Below are 25,046 nucleotides of genomic sequence, written 5' to 3' on the forward strand. Positions count from 1 at the left end.
TTGCTATAATAAAAGTACGAGACAATATTCTCATGCTGTGAGCTTATGCTGCTCTGCTTCTTTTATAGATGTCTCACCTATTTCTTTTACAATTCTTTAATGCTTAAGCCATTTTTCATATATTGTCAATATTTCTGAGGTGCATTTCCTTGGATGACTATGTCTAAAGATAGTTAATTTGATTACATGAACTTGACTTTAAATTTGATAGTTTTCATTTAATTAGTAGCTGATGGTATATAACTAGCATATGTTGGTACTATATATCAAGTTTAACAAGGAGTGAGAGCACTCTTCTGTTAGTAATTTCAGGGTAAATTATCACGAAATCAGAAATAACCCATGATATTCTCCCCTTGATTTTAAGTTTTTCACAGTGATTTTTATTAATGTTCATATATATTTGCAAAATAAAGGAGAAAATTGAGTACAGGTGGTTAAACAGCTGATCTGTCAATTTAGAAATAAGAGCAAGTGCCAACCCACTAAAAAACATACCCATACATAAAAGTGATGATAAATGTACAAACTATAGATTTATATTACTTATTAACATAGGATATAAAGTATTTTTTCTAATACAATTGGAACGATTGACTGATAGGTGAAGTATCAAATAGGAGACTATTAGTGTGGAATTTAAAAAACCTAATAAACCGTTAATCAAATATTCACTATTAGGCAGTTAATGAGAAATGTTGGGAATACAAAAAAAAACAATAAACTCGTTATTTTTAGATTTTAAACAGATATATGATATAAATATAAGATTGAAACTATGAAATGACATGGCAGAACTAGGCTTACCTAAAAAATTAATTAATTAACAAGCATTAATCTACAAGTGAAGTAAGATTTGAAAGAAAGCTGTCTACTTATTTTTAACTGTACATTAAGCTTAAACAGGAAGAATCCATGTCTCCACTAGTCTTTAACATCGTTTTGGAGAGCATCGCCTGGAAAGCAAATACAGAAAATCTCACAGTTTAATAATCAAGGTCCTTTCATAGACTGACGTTTGCCGACGACTTTATTAGCGAATGTAATTATTAGTGACTGTTGCTTTTTAAACATACTGTAACAAAAATGTGTGTGGACTTTCAGGTTTAGGACGCCAATGTAATAAAAGTGTGTAATGAAACACAAGTATTTGGGATAATGTATAAAATAACGTATACTTTAAAGCTAGCTAGCAGAAGGTGCCGGAGAATGACTACTTGACACTCAAAGGAGGATTCGGCCAATTTGCATGCCCTACAGAGACCGTAGAATAAGAAAATGAATGACAAGGTAATAAACAATCTATAGGTATATAACTAAGGTAAATAAAAGTGATTATAGAAGTTACTCCAAAATGTGAGTGGGCGCCAGGAAAGTATTAACATAAACTTTCCAAGGTATCTTGTAAAGCTATTTGCTGAAATACAAAAAAAAGGATACAGGTATGAATTGAAATATTTAGTTTTCACCAAAAATTTAATCCCTATCTAATATATAAATAATAGTAAATCTAAATTTACCCTAAAATACCCACCACCAATTATGTACAGTCAACTTAGTTAATTATATACAAAAAAAAATTAATGCCCTGGTTATACGCAACTGATCCTTGATGATCTAAATTTACCAATAATAAGATATAGGAAAAATTGTAATGATTGACCTAAAAAGGTAATTTACTTGCCTCAGAGATGCAACTCCGTACTTTGGCTTTCAATTGAAGGTTGTAATAAAGTAATGAGGACAATATCCTGAAGGGATAAATGTCCAAAGGTTTGAAAATATAATAATAATAAAATCTTAATAAATAACTCTCTGATTAGATGTGTACACATAAAACCGTACAAACTGAGTTAAAAGGGAGGATTTAAAACCTCGACCTGGACGTGACAATTTTAATGCTTATGTATTTTATAATTATTTAGAAAAAATGACTGTTCTTTATTATTAAATGAAATAGTATGATTTAAGATTGAAAAAAAAATATAAACAAAATTATTAACAATTAATGAATAAAAAAATATATAAAAAATTAACAATGTTCCACTCTAAATAAGGGAGGTCTTTCGGCTGGTATCCTGAAGTGGTCCGAGAGTAGTCTGAGATAGCTCTGGACCTCTGATGGAACAGACGGACAAATGGGCAAATTCAAAAACGTAAATTCTTTTCCTCCTTGTAATAAATCACCAAAAATAAATGAAAAAAAAATCCTCGATCCTGGATTTAACTTCTTGGGGTAGGTTAAAAAGAACAATTGTGTTACAGTTCCTCCTTACGCTTAATAAAAAGAAGGGAAAAATACAAGGTTTATTAACAAATGAAATAACTTGAAAAATATTACAAAAAGTTGCTGGGAAGGTTGTATCAAAGAAAAAAGCTGTAATGATTTTGTAGATAATGTGACCTTCGCATGGTCTGACAATATTTGATGTAAAATAAATTGATCAAATAGATAATTTTAACGAAAAGCTTGCTACGGATATATTTTTGAATATAAAAGAACGGTATGAGGCAGAATATTTTTACAGATAGTCTTAATAGATAATAGATAATTTTAACGATGGAGAATTATATGTTTTTAAGGCTGGGAAATAGAATAGAAAATTGATATGATTTTATAACATTACTATATCTAAATCCAGAATGTTTCTTAATGAAATAATGCGAGAAATGACAGATACATATTTCACTATCGAAGGAAAAATGACGATATGATAGAAGTTAAAATGGCTGATGGGTTTTACACTTTTTTATTTATAATTGCATCAACTTACCGACTAGAAGTGGCTTATAAATCAACGGGTATACACTACGAAACAACTAAAAACTGTACATATTCTTCCTTCCCAACAAAATTAATATTCTTTAAAACAAACTTTTTTTTTGTTAAACGAAGTTGTCCCACAAAAGGTTAAAACCAGAATGAGCGGTAATTGCTAGCCGCATGATCATGTTGCCCTACAGCACCGTAGGTGTCGTTGTTTAATGCCAACTTAGAAATTCAAAATTCAGAAAATCATTAAGAGGATTTGGATTTTACAATTTTATTTAAAAATGTTTACGGATTATTAAAGTAACGGACTCGTTACAAAATGTTGAGCTTTATATAGCATAAAGCCATCAGAAAACGATGAGAATATCTATTATCAATCTAGAACTCGCTGATTTTCTTCCTTTCGTATTGGGTATGTCTATTACCATAGAAAATAAAAGCAAGAGGACTATATGAAACTCTATTTAAAAAGTAAAATCAATAAGCAAATAATATGTCTTTTTCTTTACGTGCCATCTCCGCGACGGAGGTTGGCAATCATCATGGCTATTCTGATCTTAGATGCTGCCGCTATGAATAGTTCGATTGATGTGCATTCGTACCATTCCCTCAAATTACGCAACCATGAGATCCTTCTCCTTCCTACACTTCTCTTGCCCTGGAATTTCCCTTGTATAATTAATTTAAGTATATTGTATTTTTCATTACGCATAACATGCCCTAGGTATTGCAGCTTTCGTGTCTTGATGGTTTTCAATGATTCTTCTATACACTCATAATTCAAATGCTTCCAACTTTTTAGTAGTCGAAGCGTTAAGTGTAAATAATATATATATATATATATATATATATATATATATATATATATATATATATATATATATATATACAAAGATTATAAAAATCTCTAATATTTACAAATTAAAATATGCGTGATAAAGATAGTAAAAAGTAATCATAACCTAAAGTGTTTTAAAAAAGGTGAACGAATTAACGTAACAGCTGTTTGAAATGAATTGTGAATATCTGTATCACACAAACTAAAACGCTTGTCTACAAAAAAAATCAGGAAACTATATACGGCAGGAAAGACTAATGACTTACAGCTCATTGGCACATAAATGTCAATTTAACGCAAATAGGATGATTTTGTCTATAAGACAAATAATATTATAATATAAACGATATATAGATACAATAAATAGTAAAATAAAACTACAACTATTATACAATTGTTCCTCTGAAAGTTAACATTATGTTACAAATAAAGATTTATTAATATTTTTCAATTCTCGGCACAAAATTTAATAGAGTTCAGCTCACAAGACAAATTCGTAACAAAATGCGTATACCAGTAAACGGTACTCGATGCAGCAGCAAAGTAATTTTGGCAACAAATATGTGGGGTTGTACTTTACCCCAATATAATCGTAGCACCCGCTATCGAAAAAGGTGTCTTCTTTGACATAAATCAACCACAAAAAAATCGGCGTTAGCGCAAAGGGCAGCTACTCCTTAACCACGACACAACTCTCTTGTTTGGCAGATGGAACTCGTCTCTTCGATGACTGAGCAGCATCCCTGCAAGGTCACGTGTTCGATAAACCTGGCAAATTAAAAAGAGATAGAGGGACTGCTTTGCGTCAGTTTTCTCTGTAGCACTAGCGGAACGGACCTGTATTGCAACAGTCAAGAGATGGCAATATAACCTAACATCGTGAAAGTATGTTTGTAAATTTTTATCAATTTTGAGATAAAAATTTGTTGTCACAATATTATACTTGTTTAGAAAATAAATAAAAAAAAAGAATTTGGAGATATAAACATCAAATCAGATAGTAAAAGTACTTATGGTAGCTTACTTTCATCGTTCTACTCCAAAAATATTTAATTAGTTAAAATTAAAATTATTTAAGTACTTATTTTTACGTAACACTTATCTACATTTTGTGTAATAATAAAATCAAAACAATCATATCAAGCCTAATCACATAACACTAAAGAACTCAAAAATATTTAACACTAAAATTTATTCTTTTTTGTCCAAAATGTTCACACCAAGTTTTAGTGTATTAAAATATCCGGTAGTTCGGTAATCCATAACAATATGTCCGATGTTATTTTTTAAAAATTTTTGGATAGAATGCCAGGAATATGCCACAATATTTATTATTACATATTTTATTTGACGTTTCGATCTTCAAATATGAGTTAATATGAGTTCGTTCTCAAAAATGTACAATATTATTTTTACAAGGTATTACGTACAAGATGTTATTTATATTTTTACGTTATCTGGCTGGTTAATAATCAGTTAGTTCTCAGTTTTTTCGCCCTCTGGATTGATTTGTAAAATTATTCATAACTGGTTCATATATTTCTCTACTCATTCTTCTTTCTGCCACGCTCAATCAGCTCTTATTTTGTTTTTTTTTTTTTTCGTCGTCCATGTTTCAGGTACGTACGTTATTATAGGTCTTTCGACTGCGTGGTAAATTCTTATTTTTGCCATTGCGTGGTATATTTTTGGATTTAATTTTGTTTGCTTTAAAAGAGCGATTGTCAGTTTGTATTCTGTTGTTAATCTCTTTTGTAATGTTTTTGTTAAAAGTTATCTTAGCTACCACATATTTCGACCGATGAACCATTTCAAAGCTGTACTGCTCTATTGAAATGGTATGTCCTATCATGTTTCGTCGTTCTCTTCTTATGATAGTCATATATTTTTTTATCCTCGGTTATTTGGAGGATCCATTTTTTGCGCTTTTTCGTATTGAATGTATTGAAGTTTTTGTTGCTACTGTTGCAGTTACGCAACTGTATATAAACATTATTAAAATATTGACAGATTTTTTTATTTTTAATTCTCCCCGTATAACTAGAGAGTAATAGAGAGAAAGGCTCTTGTGATCTCTGTTTGTAACATTACCATGTTGACTGCCGTGTTTCCGGATGGAGCTGAATCTAAAATTTTGTGTTTTTCTAGATACCACATTTTGTATGTAAGAATTTGGATTAATCGAAGACTTGTTATGTTTCTTGATTTCCGTAATGATAGATTCCTTCCATAATATTGGAAATTTCTGATTGGTCCATATTAAGTATGTTGTACAATAGTTTTGAAGTTTTGAAGTTTTTTAATGGCAGATATGGGAAGATTTTTGAGGAATATGAAGGGGATGTAGTCGGAACTCGCAGCTGAATTCTTGCAAGTTGGAAGAACGTTTAAGAATTCCTGAAGTGTAATAGGAGTGTTTAAGACAGTAGAGTAAAATTTAAGAATTTGGGAAGGATATAGTACAGGAGTGTTTGTTTGTTTGAGTACATTCTTGTTCTTAAGCTGTTGACAGAAATTCTTCGCAATTTACATTTTACATTAACGATTTCTTGATGATTGTTCACCGGAAGATTGAGGAACATTGGTGTTTCTACAATGTATACAACTTGCATTTGTCTAGCCAGTTTGCTTACAGATAATGGATTCTATTTTATTAGTAGATACTAGACATTAGTAGTTTTATAAAAATGAAAATAAATTTTGTAATCGTGATATTAGTATTCAGCTACCAACTAGAATGTTAAAATGCTATGTATTCAGTACTTTGCTTCACGGTGTTGAGGCATGGACTCTTAAACATAGGAATGTTAAAAATCTTGAAAGCTTTGAGATGTGGTGCTACCGCCGTATACTAAAAATAAGTTGGGTGGATAAAATTACAAATGAAGAGGTAATACGCAGAATAAATAACGATCCAGAAGTTATACTGAATATAAAAAAGAGAAAACTTGAATACTTAGGCCACCTGAGGAGAGGACAAAAGTACACATTCCTACAAAATATAATGCAAGGAAAAATTCAAGGATGCAGAAATCCAGGCCGTAGAAGAATGTCCTGGATGAGAAAAATGAGAGTGGTTTGGCTGTACCACTATTCAGAACAGCAGTAAATAAATTTAGAATCGCCCTAATGATATCCAATCTCCGATAGGAGAGGCACTCAAAGAAGAAGAAGTAGATAAGAATATGCATTATGATATGGAATCGAATTTAATGATTAGTGAGATCTGAAGCTCGATAGGTGCAATTATGTACACTTGTCTTCGAAATGAGAGAATATCTATTCGACTGTTCATCTTAGACTAAGGCCGTTCAAAGCATATTCTACAAGATCTTGGGGAACTGATGCACAGACATTCGAAATCATGATACGTTTTGCTAAACTAATCTAGTAGGTAGCTACCGTTTACGTTGATAGTGAGATTGTTGGCGATAAGCTAGTCAACAAGTTCAACTTTGCTTAGATATCCGGTTGTTCGAGATGCAAATATTATATTTTTAGGGAAAACAATATCACCAGTTGATTTTACACAGTTGAATAGTTTAAAGTTTCCTTTTGAGTGATAAATAATGGCTTGCTTAAGATGTGGGTGTTGGAAGATTCGGTGTTACTAGATGTATATATTACTGCGTTATTGACTGTAGATTTATTATTAATAATTTGATTACTTTTGTAGGCAAAAGCAACGGAATGATCAAGATTAATCTGTATAATTTTCCTGAGCTGTCCGCAAACAACTCATATTGTAAAATGTGTTGTCTACATTGGTTTGCCCAAAGCTAAGAGCTCTTGGCAGAATTAATTGCTTTCTTATCAGTAGATTGATTACAAAAAACTAGATAATTTTTTATAAATATTGCAATACTTGCTTATTGCCTGAAAAACATTGCATGAAGCAATGAACAAAATCATCAATCTGCACACAATTGTTTATTCCCTCGTTCTACCAAATTATGTCACTTAATATTTTGGTTTAATCACAAAACTTACCACCAAATCACAAACATTAGTAAATTTACTAATATTTGTATTTTAAGAACGATTTCCGAAGTGGAAATTGAAACGTCAATAAACGTACTTTAACCTTTAATTGTGGCTTATTCCCATTTAAATAGTAAGAAGGAGTAGAAGGAAATGAATAAAAGAAATCAATTGGTGCAATAAATTCAAAATATAATGACCAAATACCTTTGTAGATTTTCATACACTAAATAAATATCTTATAAATAACTGTTTCCCTAAATTACTTTGTTGCATATACAATTAACCACAAAACAATTCAAATTTAATATAGTTCAATCAATGTCTCGTTTCCACAATTTGCCTCTGTATTTTTCTAAACGGATTTACTTTAATTAGTTCCCTAACCAACAAACTCTTTCCCGGGTTCTGCTTATAAAAACAAAACTGTCGACAAACTCCTAACAATGTTTATTTCTCTTATTGGAAGGTCAAAATTCTCCTTAGCTATGCTTCGCTCCAAGAATAGTAAATTATTTTACTTACAAATACTGCAACTACAGCTTTCAACACTTTCTTTGTACTACTTTTTTCCACAATAATTTTTCTTTCGCTGGTGTAAAAAAAACAAACTATCGGCACCCTCCTTTCGATGTTGTCTTCACTCGCTTCAAGTCCAACAGCAGATGGTCCTCCTTGCTTTTTCAATCTCATTCCCGTCTGTCTATCCCTTCCATAACCAATGGAAGCAAATGCTTGTAACCAATCAAAACATTCTTTCTTTGCACTCAACTAACTTCCAAAACTCAGCTGCTAACCCAATGAGCAACCTGTTTGACATTACATGATTTAGACAGCTGTTATCATCCGATTGTTTATATATATATATATATATATATATATATATATATATATATATGTGTGTGTGTCTGTGTGTGTGTATATATATATATGTATACAGTGTGTCCGTAAAGTATGAAATAAATTCGATATTTCCTAAATGAAAAGCCTTTTTAAAAAAAATCTAAAACACGTCGATAATTTAATGTTCAACATTGTACAATAAAATTTCATTATACAAGGTGATACACATTACAGTGATGACGTCATCGGCTCTTTCTTTAAATGTAACACCCTTTATTTCAGGACATTTTTAGATCGATAAAAATGAGCTGATTCCAAAAAAGTAATACTGGGGGTCTAACGGATATAATTTGAAAGATATGCGCTTAGAAAATTAGTTTTTATTGATTTATAATATTAATAAATTTTATAAATAAATTATAATAAATAACTTGAAAGTAATCCAGTAATTAATACATTACTTAATCTTAAATGTTCGAATTGTAACCCTTGTTGTATTTGACAGTAACCCAAACGTTGTACAAATTCTTGTAGAACCTTGTTTATGCTTTCTTGAGAAATATTGTTTATTTCTTTACGAATTCTTGTTTTTAAGTCTCCAATATTTGCAGGTTCCGTTTTATAAATAACATTCTTTAAATGACCCCACATAAAATAATCCAAAGGATTGAGGTCTGGCGACCTCGCTAGCCATTCAATATATGCACGTCTTCCAATCCGCCTGTTCGGAAGAATTTTGTTTAGGTACCTTCGAACATCTAAAGCATAATGCGGAGGCGCACCATCCTGTTGAAACCATAAACTTTTATCAAAACCTCCAAGATTAATTGTACTGGGGAATAAATTAACTAAAGTAGGTACGAGATACCCACTTAAAAACTGAAGGTATGCTGGCCCGTTTAAATTACTTTCGAAATAGTAGGGTCTAATGATTTTATTTATTACAAGGTCAGTCCATACGTTTACTTTTGCGGGTATTGTGTATGATGTTTCCGCATCCAGTTGGAGTTTTCTTTTGCCCAGTATCTACAATTCTGACGGTTGATCTCATCATTTAATTTGAATGTAGCTTCATCAGAAAAAATAATATTTTGAACCAAGAGAGGGTTTCGGTGGCTGTTATCCATCATTATTTCGCAAAATTGTATTCTTTCATCTCGATCATCCTCATTTAATTCTTGTACAACTGTGCATTTTACTTACTTTTACGTACTTTGTGTACCGTTGTTTTGCAAACATCGAGATCACTACTAACCTTGCGAACAGAAGTGTGCGCATCTTCTTCGAAAGCAAGTAGAACATCTAATGTTGTAACATAATTTACAGAGGGACGACCTGATTTGCGTGCATTTTCAACCGTACCAGTTTCAATGTTACTTACTGTTGACTGCGTGATGGCTATTTCTGAATATTTATCATTAAATAAATTACACACTTCCATCTGAGTTCGCGATTTGTCTCCATACCCAATCATCATGAGTATTTCAATTCTTTGCTTTACACTCAAATTCATTTCTACTTAAAATTAATTCTAAGCAATAATACAGAACATTCACGAATTAATACAATTATTGTACTACTTAATTATTATTGAACGTTACTAAAAATAATTACAGTGTACCAAAAACTAGAAGTAGGCTACTTTTTGGCAATTGATAATAAATAATTTATTTTCTAAGCGCATATCTTTCAAATTATATCTATTAGACCCGAGTATTATACTTTTTTGAAATCAGCTCATTTTTATCGATATAAAAAGGTCCTAAAATACAGGGTGTTACATTTAAAAAAGAGCCGATGACGTCATCACTGTAATGTGTATCACCTTGTATAATGAAATTTTATTGTAAAATGTAGAACGTTAAATTTAAAAATTGACGTGTTTTACATTTTTTTAAAAAAGCTTTTCATTTAGGAAATATCGAATTTATTCCATACTTTACGGACACACTGTATAAAGAGATAAGTCTAAATTTAGTGTATGTACAGAGAGGAAATTACTTGTTCCGTGACAGTAATTTTTTGAAAGTCTTTGCAAAGATATTTATATGGTTGAAAAAGGAATCATAGTTGATCATATATATATATATATATATATATATATATATATATATATATATATATATATATATATATATATATATATGTGTGTATATAAAGAAATAAATTGAGCGAGATTGTAATATTATAATAATAAATGTCTAAAGTTCATAAAATTGTGTTTTAAACACAGTGTTACCTCTATTTTCTGTGTGTGTGCTGCTTATATGAGGGAACAGTCGTGGCCTTGGCTTGGACGACGAGTTCTGGGAGTGCAGCGTAGGGGAAGTGGTCAAGTTCGACTTCTGGTCTCTGGTGAATTCTGAGGTGGACAATTCGATGTAAATATCAGGATCGAATTGTTTTCTAATGCCCCCTCCGATTCTTTTCTATCGACGACGGTAAATAAATGGTTGAAGTGTGGAGTAAAAATTAGTTTTATTGTAGTTTATAGTAACTTTCTATAATAGACTGCCCTGAAATGAGTTCAAGCCCCCAATTTATAATGTCACAAATAATGTATACCTCAGCACAGAGGTTAATGCTTCTCTCATACTAACAAACTTTTAATTATGAGCTTACAATACAATTCAACCTAGGCCGTTATTGCAACACTTAGGAAATTCAATTAGAAAATATATTACTTGGCAATTTATTAAGTTTGCAGGTTGAATGGACTCTAATTATTAAAAATTAATGTTTCAATTATACACGGCGAAACTATAAAAGGTTAAGAAGTTAAGAATAATGTGATATTACAAATTAAGGGATTCATTTGTGATTGAACATATTGGCCACTATATAAAAGAAACAGACGACCAATAGAAAATATCTAAATATATATAAAATAATAATAATATAACAATTATCATATCACTAATTCACTCGGTTTTTGAATTATTATCTCACCCGAGCAATGCTACCTATAACTTGAAGATTTAGAATTTATGATTCAGCTAAACTATCTAATTCAAATCTAAGCTCATTAAGTGAAACTGATCTAGGAGGGGCTTTCTCTAAAGTTTTACTTAAATTTGGTTGTGATACCTATGTCTTCGAGGCGCTGGATGAGATTGGATGCAAAAACCTTGATTCCTTTGTTTCCTTTCTCTCTTGGAGTTTCGAATATATCTGACTACCTTCCACGTAATGACAATCAACATAACAATGAATATAGTGACTAGTCCCGTGGTTAAATGAGGAATCCACTGATGGTTAGCAATGGTTTTCCACGTGTGTTCGGATATGTCTTGGTAAAACTGCTCTGCCTCAAGTACAATATTTGGCAACTCATCTCCTGGAATATCTATATTATGTCTGGGAATGTTGATTTGCTTTATGATTGGCCTCTGCATAAGCTCTTCAATGGGACTGAAGTGAATCTTTAAATAACTTCCAATTGCTGTTTCCAATCCATTACTGGATGTGTGTAATGTTATGTTTCGGGTCTGAGCAACGCATTTTGGTGACAGCTTTATAAAACTTGTTTGATTGATTATATGATCAGATCGAGAACCGTCGCACATTAAAGCTAAATTTATAGCGTATGGTGGAATGACTAGCCAGAGGTTCGGTATGCTCATTTTCAACCAACTGGCTTCCTTTATCGCGTACTCTATTATATTGCAGGTAGTGTTGGTAGTTCTATCATATAATTCATTTAAGATACAGTTTGGCTGGGTATCCATATTAATGATTCCTATTGGTGAACATGCCAACTCTCCTTTGTTTAACACCGTACACCTTCCTCTATCTTCATATGTCACTTAAAATAGTGTAAGGTATTGTGATTTACTGCAAGTAGATTCCTTGGGACCAACACCGAGTGTACAACACGATCGACAACGGAAGAGCTGTGACTCTAAGTAGGTTGTAGGGTTTTATAATATGTATGAAATGTCCATGATTGTAATAAAGAATTAATATTTTTTCGTATGTGTTCGTATATTCTTTTGCATATTCAATTGCACAGTTATAAGTCGCTTCCACTTTAAGTCGTATGTAGTCCTTCTCTAATGTGTCAGCTCTATATGAGACATCACTTAGGCCTTTAGACATTTCTTTAGTTCCGTTTATCAGTGCTTCTCGGAACCTATTTAAATGTCCGTTTATTCTTTTTTCTGTAGAGTTAATCGAAGCTATTGATTGTAACATCTGCTTCGTCTGATGTTTTGAATTTTTTATTAGATCCTTCTAATTTTTGTCCAAGGAATCTATGTCCCTGTATACTTTATCATTTACCCCAAATACTGATGTGACTGTGCTCTACTTATCATTTTTGCTCGTTCTTGTTCTTCTTTTAGCTGGCTCGATAGTGAATCACAATTTATTATATTGCTTTTCTTGCACGTATCTTCCAGCGTTTCTACAATTGAATCTATCGTATACATCGCTTAGATGCTCTGAATATAATCCGGGGGATGGGGTATAAATTTTGTACAAATCTGCACTTGATGGCTTCAAAAATACTAAAAATAGGATGCAAAACATAAATTTTCTCCACATACTACGTGCTCTATTTGTTTTTCGTGAGGTGGGCTCTCATACTATTGGTATTACTTGTGTATAGGACGAATAGTTACTTTTCCGTTCGCCTTTTGAACTGTTGCAACTCTTCAAACCTTCAGCTCCTAGATTTGTTTCGATTATCTTCGCTAGTGGCCATTTCCCCGGTGAGGTGTCATCCTCCTTTATTATCACCACTTCTTCTTTTTCTAGGTTTGTGACGGGTTTTTTGCCACTTATATCGCTGTTGTAGATTTGACAAGTAGTCATGTTTTCAACTATTCCAAAAATATCTTTTTACTTTTTCTAACTGCCTCCACCTTTGTGACATATTCGTATATGTGCTTAACTCTTCCTCCCTATTTGACGAAATTAGTTCTCCCCCAATTAGGAAGTGTCCTGGGGTTATTATTATTCTGTTCTCCGTATCTTCCTTATCAACGCATAAAGGTCGGGAATTCACGCATGCCTCTATTTGAGCTAGCACTGTGCTTAGTTCTTCGTATGTTAACGAACTATCCCCAATTACTCTATTCAAGTGATATTTCATAATTTTAACAGCGCTTTCCCATAAATCTCCAAAATGTGGCCCATACGCTGGTATGAAGTGCCAATGCGTTCCTAATGTTATTAAGGTGTCTGTTAATGATGCTTTCACTTTCTCACTATTCTGGAATAACAGCTTTGCTGCTCCTACAAAGTTTGTTCCAGTGTCACTGTATATATGACTGCACTGTCCCCTTCTTGAAGTAAATCTCTTAAATGCAACTACAAAGGTATCCGTTGTCATATCGCTTACTACTTCGAGATGTACAGCTTTTGTGACTAGGCATACAAATACTGCTTTATATCCTTTATAGCTCTTGTACCCTCTTCCTTTGGTTGCTCTTATTTTGATTGGTCAGGCGTAATCTACACCAGTATTTGCAAATGGATGAGCTTGGTTTACCCTTGCTCTTGGTAAACTTCCCATTAATTGTTGATCGTTTCAGTCTTGTATCTTTTTACATTTGACACAAGTGCTTATTTCTTCTCGCACTATTCTTTTTCCGTGCGTGATCCAAAATATTTTCTTTATGTAGTGCAGAGTTTGTTGTAGGCCTCCATGCAACGTTTTTTGTATGACAATTTTGTATTATTAGTTTACTTAATTTGCTTTTGTGAGGTATTATTAAGGGATGCTTCTCATCATGTGTTAACTCTCGAGTTCTAAAGTCTCCCTGTAACTCGTAATATCCCATGCTTATCCACATAGGGTAGTAAGTTTAATAGTTTACTCCTCCCGTTAAGTGGATTAGTGTTTTTATCTCTTATGCATAAGACTTGAGTATTCTTTATTACTCTCTGCAATACTTGAGGGGTGAGTTGTTCATGTTCTACCTCTCTTTTTTTTGCATTTTTCGGCAAATCTAATGCAGTGAGATACTACTCGTTGCATTCTATTCAGATTTGAAAATCTTCGCAAATGTCACTAACCTTGAAGGTTGTGTTAGGTATTATTTCTATTCTCTTTTTCTCTTCGTCGGAATCCAATCCCTCTGGTATTGGAAACCTAATATTTGTGTTTTCGCCAGATTGGTCCATTCCACTATAGGTTCATCCTCACTAATTCTTTCGCTTTTATCCCTCTAGATAAGTAGTCCGCTGGGTTTTCTTTTGTATCTACTTTAAATTAGCGATCAGGTTGTATGTTGTCTACTATTTCCGTTACTCTGTTCGCTACAAACTTTTTCCATCTATTTGGTTGTCCTTGTATCCACGCCAGAGTTATTGTGGAATCAGACCATGCATATATTTCCACATCACTGTGATTTAGCGCTTGAATTGTTCTTTTCATGAGTTTTGCTAAGCAGCAATGTTGCACACAATTCTAACCTCGGCAGTGTTGTTAAACCTTTTACTGGTGCAACCCTTGTTTTGGCTACTATAAGGCTTGTTTTTACCTCAGCACATAATGTTCTAGTATATATTACAGCTACATATCCTTTCGTAGACGCATCAGCAAATCCGTGCAATTCTATTTTCCTTGAATTGGTAAGATTATTCCGCCTAGGTATTACTATCTCTTCGAGGTGTTTTAGCTGTGAGTAATACTCAATCCATCGTTTTTGATCAGAATTATCCAATTCTTTGTCGAAACTTATCCTTTTTGTCCATAAATCTTGTATGAATATTTATGATTGCATTATCACTGGCGCAATTTATCAATCATCGCAAAATTTATCGAAAGACCGGTAAAAAACGCTAATGTTTTTACCATTTTTTTGCAAAAAAATTAAAAACATGCTAATTGTGCTTCATTTTATTTCGAATTTAATTGGGTTGGATTACGTTGTGCTGAACGTTTAAAGGGGTTTTTCAAGTTTATTAAGTGTTTTTTCTTTGAAATGAACCACCAGCAGCAAGAAAATCGAAATTTGTCAGAAAGTGGCTGATTTAGAATCATTACCCTTCGCGAAGAAGGGTACACTCAAGTAGAACTCGCTGAACGTTTTAACATCACCCAGTCAACCATTTCAAGAGTGTTAACACGTTTTTCTCTTACTGGAAGTAACTCGAGAAGGCCCGGTCAAGGCCGTAGAAGTGTTCCAACTCCTAATCAAGACCGGTTTTTGACACTTCGTACACTGAGATAAAGGTTTGTTACCAGTACTTCTTTACAAAATGAACTTTTGGATTGTTATAAATTTAGAATCAGCCAAAATACGATTAGAAGAAAACTTGACGAAAACGACCTACATCCTGGAAGGGCACCAATTGGCCCATTATTGACCAGAGACCATAGAAGGCAAAGATTGCATTTTGCTCGTGAACATGTTGATTGGAATAATGACGATTGGGGAAGAATATTGTTCACCGATGAATCCAGGTAGTGTCTTTTTTCTGATGACAGGAGAAACCGAGTGTATAGAAGGCCTGGGGAACGCTACGCACAGTGTAACACCAGTGTAAGCCGTAGGGACTGTACAGTATGGCGGCGGCTCGGTAATGGTGTGGGGTGGGATTAATTTAGAGGCTCGCACGGAATTAGTTAGAATAGATCGCGGTCGGCTTACATCGCAGAGGTATATAAGAGACATTTTAGAAGAGCAAATCGTGCCATTTGCACCATATATTGGGGATATTTTCATGCTTATGCAAGATAATGCCAGGCCACACACGGCAAGAATTGTGCAGCAGTGTCGCCAGGAGGTTGGAATTCCTGCCATGGATTGGCCTGCGATAAGTCCTGACCTAAACCCAATAGAACATGTTTGGGACATCATAGGCAGACGACTACGACAACTACCTAATGCACCAAACACATTAGATGAACTGTTTTTGCGGTTGGTTGAAATTTGGGATCAAATTGATCAAGAAGAAATCAAAACGATTATTCTCGGTATGAGAGATCGTTGTCAAGCAGTAATAAATGCCAGAGGAGGCAATACTCAATACTAGTACATGGTACTAGTATTTTCTTCAACTTTAAAAATTTCAGTTTCATCATTAATATATAATGTTAGTTTGTTTAGATCAGTTGTTTGTTTAGATGTTTAGATTTATGGTGTTATATTGTTAATTTCAATACATTTTTTGTAAAAAAAAGTTTTTTATTTAAAATGTTCTAAAACAATCATAAAGCAGAAAAGAACAAACAAAAATTTTTTCATTACAATTCAAAATAAGAATTTTAAAATTATACGTTAATTTTGGAGCGCAGTGTACCATATATTTGACACTTTCAATTTCCACCTCTCAAATCGTTTGTATTTTGAAAATGATTTCTGAATTTCCGAGGTAGAAATTTAAACGTTAAACAACTTATTTTCAAATTGTGCTTTATTTTCACTGCAGATATATATATATATATATATATATACATATAGTAGATAACATAGATGCAGGGCCTGCGTAGCGCAAGCGGTAGGATGCTTGCCTCGCAAGCCGGTGGTCCGGGGTTCGAATCCCACCGCCGGCAAGAACATCTAGACAGTTTAAAAATGTCTATAGGCCCCAGGTCGACTCAGCCTGAATAAAAATGAGTACCTTGGGTAAAACCAGGGGTAATAATAGACGGTTGAAGCGTAGCACTGGCCATGTTACCTTCCTTGTATACCGTAGGCCCTAGATATAGCAGACTACCCTGCTATACTCCCAAAGCCGCGACAGCGGTATAAAACGGGAGACTATTATATATATATAGATAGCATAGATAATTTAAAGCTTTGATTTTTGCTGCTATTGCGAAAGTATTTGATTTATATTTTGTTTTAGATTTGCGTTAAACGAATTGAAATATGTTAAACTTTGATCAGCCATGCAGTCTAACAACAGATACAGATCTTTTAAACAGCTAGGTCAAGGTAAACATTTTATGGGTTCTTTAATAGTGAAACCTGAGTAACTTGGAAATTTTGGATGTAAATTTTGTTAATTGTAGGTATGAAACCTATTTTAATGTATATCTTACTTTAAAAAAATAACTGGGAAATGTATAATTTTTTGTGCATCAAAAAAATAGTTCACCCATCCAATTCCATTTTACACTAGTTTCTTAATGTATAGTCTGTCTAGAAAGTATCCGGAATTTTATATTTTTCGTATTTTTAATAGATTTCCTTTTTGTAACATTTCAAGACAAAAGTAATGCATCAAGTAAGTTGTGCCGATAATAGGTTATGAACAAAATCGCATGACAACACCATCTGTCAAATATTGTTGTTTGTAAACAGACTTAAGATTTGTGAAATAATGTCGCAAGAAGAAAAAAGAGAAGTGGTGGAATATTTGTATAGAAAGGGTGTCCGAAACGTTAAAAAATTAGTGGGTAGACCGCGTAAGATTCGCGGAAACAATTTCTTTAGTGGCTTTAGGGCGATAAAATCCGCGCCTAGAGTTTCGAAAATTAGCAAACAGATTTGGAAATCAACGAAGAATAAAAGTGTGCCCAGAAACTGTCCGCATGTCACTGAAAAAGCGAGGCTACGCTAGACACCTCTGCAAAGGCAACGAACAATAGATTTTTGTCAACGTTTTCGAGAAGATAATTTTAATAATGTTTTTATATCTGATCAAAGTTGTTTCCAGCTTGGTGCAAATCATCTAAAAGTCCTATCAAGAGAAAATGTTATCATTCAATTTTCCCACTAAAATAATGGTTTGGGGAGCAATATCTCAGCGTGGTGTTACACCTCTGTATAGTTAATGGTACTGTCGATAGTGCGAAATATTGTGACATCCTAAATGATTTTCTTCTTAAAACGGCTCATGTTGTATATCCAGAGGGGTGACATTTTCAGCAAAATAATGCAAGATGCCATACTTCTGCTTATATTCAACCTTGGATTCAAGAACACGAATTGGCAACAATTCCGTGGCCAGCAGCATCTCCAGATCTTAGCCCCATTGAAAACATATGGGGACTGATGAAAATTGAAGTGGAACGAGCAGCGCCACGAGATAAAGAAAGTTTGATTTGGTCAGTTTTACAGGCCTGGAACATCATTACCGAAAATTATGGCCTTGACCTAGTTTCGGGTGTACCTGGACGTTTAGTTAAGTGTCTAGATTTAAATGGATGTTATATAAGGAAATGAGATGAATTATTTGTTGACATTTTATATTTCAACTGATAGAAATAAATACCGTAAAATTATAATTCTGATTTCTTTTTTCCGGATACTTTCCAGACGGACTATATAATAAACGTAGTATGACGTAGAATATCTAGATTAATGTAGAAAAAATTACCACTTATGCTCATACTTATTTGAATAATATTTGTAATCTTTTTGAGGATGCAAACCCCGAATAACTTTGTGCAAAAATCAATAAAAACCAGTAATTGGCTCTGGGATAGATGATCTCTTGAATTGTTCAAATAAGATTGCGAACACCTAGCAGTGCAGGGTGTCTCAAATTGGTATGTTTTCATGCTGTACCGAAAACTAGAGGAGATAGATAAAATGTAGTTAAGATGCCATGACTTCTTTTTTCGTTAAAGTAACGAAAAATGTCGAAAACCGGCAGGGTTATATATCTTTAAAAACTATTGGTACTATATATATATATATATATATATATATATATATATAGGGTGGTCCTTAAGTAATTGTACAAAAATAAACCGCAGATTCTACATTTCAAAATATTACGATTTAAGCTAAATTGCTTTAATAAAATGTTGATATTAAGGGTGTTGATACAAGGTGTTAAAGTGGAAATTTATAATTTTATTTTTCGCTGTAACTTTCATGTTTGTAAACATTTATGTATAAAAATTTACAACTGGATACTTTTGAATATCAGGAATTATAATTTGATGCATACTTTGATGTAGCTGATAGACGGCGCTACATATGCCACATATGTGGAACACATTTGCACTTAACTTTTTTCTCTTCAAGTTACCAGTATATGTGATAAAAAATATTAAAGATACATTATTTTAACCAAAAAAGTTATACCTGTTAATAACTTCAAAATTCAACAGTTTTCGAGATAATCGCATTTTACAAATCAACTGCATAATTCTGATTTAACGCAATTACTCCAGGCAATGAAAGAAAAAGATAAAAACATCAATACTTCTGAATTTTGTTATAAAATACCTTTAACAGCGTAGGCGCAAAATTTCGGGCCAAGCTTTTTAAATGCATTCATTTTTTTCGAATCCTGAGAAAACTAATAAGTATTTTTGAAAAATTTAAACGCAGAATGAAAGAATACAATATTACTGAGGGCCGAAAGTCCCTGAAAACTTCTATAATGTTTATTTTAATAAGTTACAGGGGTGAAAAAAAGAGAAAATTTAGTGTGTTTTTTAATTTCAAATACCTCATTCAAAAAAACTTTTTGTTTATTCTAAGGGACTTTCGGCCCTCGGTAATAATGTACTTTCATTCTGCGTTTAAATTTTTCAAAAATATTTGTTAGTTTTCTCAGGATTCGAAAAAAATGAATGCATTTAAAAAGCATTGTCCCGAAATTTTGCACCTACGCTCTTAAGAAAGTTAATAGTTAACGAAATATTGAATAAAATAAATATATCAAGAGGATAATTAATAATAGGTTTTACAAAGTAACAGAACAATATGATTTTACATCAAACATTTTTCGTTTTATATTGAATTAAAGTCATAATAAAAACAGTTTATTTACAAACCAAATTAAAAAATAATTACACTAAATAACATTAAACTTTTTGTCAAAGTAAGTGTTCGATATGACCACCATTTTCTTTAATTCATTTTGTCAATACATTCCATAAAAGATCGTCTCATATTAAATAGCATCATTGGTTCTAAAGAAATTTATGCAGTACTTATTATAAGTATAATAATAGGTAGTCTTTTGGGATTTTTATGAATTAAATAAATATATTATTATCTCGCCACGTGACTAAGGAATATGACTACCACGAACAATCCAACCTCAGGAAAGTTGTATTTAAATACTGTTCTCACTCCTCTTTCTCTGTAATTTAATGGTGTACCATCTTGTATAAACCACATATTTTGCCTTAAGTTTGATGACAATTCTTCCAACAAATCAATAAAATCATTTTATAAAAAATGTAAATAAATCTCACCATTCAAATTACAAGGTATTTCGTATGGTTTGGAACCATTGGTAATGATTTTTTACGGATATGCGAATTAATACAATTATTTAATTCATAAAAATTCCAACAAATTTAATGTTATTTAGTTTAACTATTTCTTAATTTGGTTTGTAAATAAAATGTTTTGATTATGACTTTAACTCAATACAAAACATAAAATGTTTGATGTAAAATCCAATAAATTATTCTGTTATTTTGTCAAATTCTATTATTAATTATCCTGATGATATACTTATTTTATTTAATAATTCGTTAACTATTAACTTTATACTTTATACCAGAATTCAAAAGTATTGATGTTTTTCTTTAATTTTCTTTCGTTGTCTAAAGTAATTGTGTTAAATCAGAATTATGTAGTTGATTTGGAAAATGCGATTATCTCGAAAACTGTTTACTTTTGAAGATATTAACAAGTATACCCTTTTTCTGTTAAAATAATATGCCTTTAATATTTTGTATCCAAAAATACCGGTAACTTGAAGAGCAAAAAATTAAGTGCAAATGTGTGCCACATATGTGGCATATGCGGCACCCTCTATCAGCTACATCAAAGTATGCATCAAATTATAATTCCTGATATTCAATAGTACCCAGTTGTAAATTTTTATACATAAATGTCGACAAACATGAAAGTTATAGCGAAAAATAAAATTTTAAATTTCCACTTTAACAACCTGTATCTTTCTAAATATCAACATTTTATTAAAGCAATTTGTCCTTAATCGTAATATTTTAAAGTGTAGAATCTACGGTTTCTTTTTGTACAATTACTTAAGGACCACCCTGTATATATATATATATATATATATATATATATATATATATATATATATATATATATATATATATATATATATATGTAAATACTTTTTTCTTTTCGGGTGTGGTAGTCAATAAAAACAGAGCTTTGTTAAGACGTACTATTTATTCTGAATCCAAGCTTTCGGTGGTTTTTTGCCACCTTTATCAAGGTCTACAAAGAAAATTACTATGTTGTAACAGTTTGAATGGTGCCAAAAAAAGGCTATAAAAAACTATAAAAAACTTACCCGAATGTAAGATTCGTGGCAGAAACAACAACGTTAAATAACATGATATACTGAAGTTGCAATTAAACTTTAAAAATTACTGTTAAAAAAAACACTTTAAAATTACTAAATACGTTAAAAGTTAAAAACAAAATGAAGGACGACATGTTAAAACAGTCGTCGCTGCAGGCTTGATTTCAGTCACATTTCACGAGCAGAAAGAGAACGTGGGTGGACAATTATTGTTTAAATAGTTAGGAGAAAATACAAAAAACAACTTTGAAAATTAACGTCTCACAAAATACTGTTTATGAATTTTGAGTACTACCAACTGTATTACCAACTTAAAAATAAGCGGGAAGTTAAAAATGTTATTTATGACATAAGCAATCGAAAGAAAATAGTATTTAGTAAATAGGTTTAGAAAAAATAATAACTCAAACAAAACAAAACTAAAGTAGTAACTGAAGTTTGATCACAAGTATTCAATTAATACTGAAATTTAAAAAAAAAGAAAAGAACAAAGAAAACTCTGAGATGCAAAATAGCTCAGTCAAAAGTCAATATAAAATTGTAAATTTTGCTAAGATTCTGGATCTCAGATCTCTTATTAAGATTGTTATTATCACTCTTGCTGATATGTACCATCTCTAAGAAAGTTCTCTTAAATTTATTTTTCTCTCTGGCTAATATTTTTACATTATGTAAAATATTTACATATATTTTTTCCAAACTAGTCAAAAAATTTTGGACTACTTTTTCTTATATATATATATATATATATATATATATATATATATATATATATATATATATATATATATATATAATTCATATACTACTATACTATACTATACATATAATTTTGACTTGTTATATATATATAACAAGTCAAAAAAATTCAAATTTGAGATATTGCAAACATGGCATATATATATATATATATATATATATATATATATATATATATATATATATATATATATATATAATATAATATGATAGGGTTCAGTGGCGTACAAGAACTTTTTTAGGGGATCTCTAAGGAAATATAGATACAGAGCGATTATTGAAAAATGTCGAAAACGACTGGGTTATATATCTTCTTCATTAAGAAAATTTTTAAAAAACTATATTGGAACTTTTGATAGATATATTATGGTAGGGTTCAGTGGCATACAAGAAACTTTTTAGACGGTCTCACTTAGGAAATATAATACCAACTTATGTTTTTTTCATATGGGACACCCTATATATTTTGATATTTTTCGTTTACATTTTTAATTCTCTTTCACCTGATATGACCTGTTATATATATATATATATATATATATATATATATATATATATATATATATATATATATATATATATATATATATATATATATATATATATTTTCAGTTGTTGGAGCTACACTGTAAATAAAATTTTAATAGTTGATGTCATGTTAAAGGCACTTAAAAATAAAAACTAGCAATCATGGTAACGCATTTTAACATTTTATTACTTAAATGTTTGTTTCCTTGTTTTTTCTAAACCTATTTACTAAATACTATTTTCTTTTTTTTTATTGTTTATGTTATAAATAATATTTGTAATTTCCCGCTCAATTTCAAGTTGGTAATACAGTTGGTAGTACTCAAAATTCATAAACAGTATTTTGTTAGACATTAGTTTGAAAGTTGTTTTTTGTATTTTCTTCAAACTATTAAACAATAATTGTCCTCCCACTTTCTCTTTCTGCTCATGAAATGTGACTGAAATCAAGTTTGCAACGACGACTGTTTTAACATGTCGGGTTAAGGTTAGTTGCAATTTCAGTACATATCATGTTATTTAACGTTGTTATTTATGCCACGAATCTTACATTCGGGTAAGTTTTTTATAGCTTTTTTATTGCATCCTTCAAATTGTTACAACATAGTAATTTTCTTTGTAGACCTTCATAAAGGTAGCAAAAAACCACCGAAAGCTTGGATTAAGAATAAATAGTACGCCTTAGCAAAGCTCTATTTTTTATTGACTACCACACTCAAAAAGAAAAAAGTATTTACATTTTTGTATATATATATATATATATATATATATATATATATATATATATATATATATATTGTTATGGATCAGTTTATCGATCAGAAATAGAATAAAGAGTTTTTTATTATTATTTTAATATACCGCGGGCATATAAGTTAAAATACAACCCTGTACTTATTTGTAATAGTTAGAATAAGAGAAAACATTGTTCCGTGACGGGACCCTGACGAGTTTTTCTGTGAAAGACTGAGTGAATAGTGAAAGGATAATGGAACCCTTATAATTATAGATTTAGGATTAAACTTGTAATTGTATTTTGCGGTGGGCATTTTTCGAAAGTAAATAAGAATTAGATTTAGATATGAGATAACAAGAATTTGGAAACTTATTTCTGTTGAAAAAGGCAAAATTTTTAATGGTTTCTGAAAAGTAATTTGAGTGAAAGTAGTTTATTTGTTTTAAATATCATGTTGGAAATTTTCTAAATCGAAAATAAGTGGGAAAGATGAATGCTTATGATTGGTTAAAAAGGAATGGTGGGAATGAGAGAGTTGAGAAGGTTGTCTGGGAGAGATGGAAAGGATCATTATGTTACCGGCAGACCAGAAGAGAAGACGTGTTTTCGTGTAGTCAATCTGAGTACCAGTGTTTTCGTTTGTTAGTGAAAAAGGTGGAAGCTGAGAGCAGATCAAAATCGAGAAGATTAATACCTCTTTTGAGTCTGCATAGTCCACGAGATATAATTGAGAAAGAAAGGAGAATTTGTGAATAAAGAGTACCGGTCAAAAGAGGCTTGGGCTTGTGTTTTCGGAGGAGTAGTTTGCTGGTATGCGGTTTGGATCGATGCTGAGAACGGGAAAGATTTGATGGTAGCCGGACATAATCAATCAAGGAAGGAACTGTGGTTTGATCGAGAGGAGACATCATTGGTGTAAAAAAATAAAGGTCAGTCAAATAATTTGAATGAAAGAAAATTTTAAGATATTCTGAAGATAAAATCAAATATAAGCATACGAACTAAGATTCCAAGTTTCAAAGAGTTATTTTTTTTGTGAATAAATTATATTTTTATATGGTCATTTTTTTATTAGATATTATCATAAAACAGATCAATAGATAGTTTGTAATTAAAATTAAATTTAGAGTATAGGAGTTTGTTGGGAAAGATAATTGCCCACAAAAGTTATTTATTAATATTCATCGTATTGCTTATTGAAAATAAATAATAATTTGTGTGCATATTTATGTTGTTTTAATGTTAGTTCCGTTTCCTGTTCTATCCCGATTATGAGCAACTAGGAGATACTGAACCCACTAGAAGAGATATATAAAGTAAACTGATTAAAGTAAAATTAAAAAGGCACCCTGAGAAAATTTAATAGTAATTGATTT

The 25,046-nt window shown here is 31.5% G+C and overlaps 1 protein-coding gene across 8 annotated transcripts in view; it reads left to right on the forward strand.

The window, feature by feature from the left end:
• LOC140451284 (angiomotin-like protein 1) overlaps positions 1-25,046 on the forward strand; it is an 880,806-nt gene that overhangs the window by 60,671 nt on the left and 795,089 nt on the right. For all 8 annotated transcript variants that reach the window (XM_072545031.1, XM_072545028.1, XM_072545036.1 and 5 more), the window contains one exon: positions 17,238-17,326. In XM_072545031.1, coding sequence (XP_072401132.1) covers positions 17,281-17,326 — 46 coding nt within the window. In that variant the 5' untranslated portion in view covers positions 17,238-17,280. The remainder of the gene's footprint in view (positions 1-17,237; positions 17,327-25,046) is intronic.

Source organism: Diabrotica undecimpunctata, chromosome 1 (assembly GCF_040954645.1).
Source record: "Diabrotica undecimpunctata isolate CICGRU chromosome 1, icDiaUnde3, whole genome shotgun sequence".
Classification (NCBI taxonomy): Eukaryota; Metazoa; Arthropoda; class Insecta; order Coleoptera; family Chrysomelidae; genus Diabrotica; species Diabrotica undecimpunctata.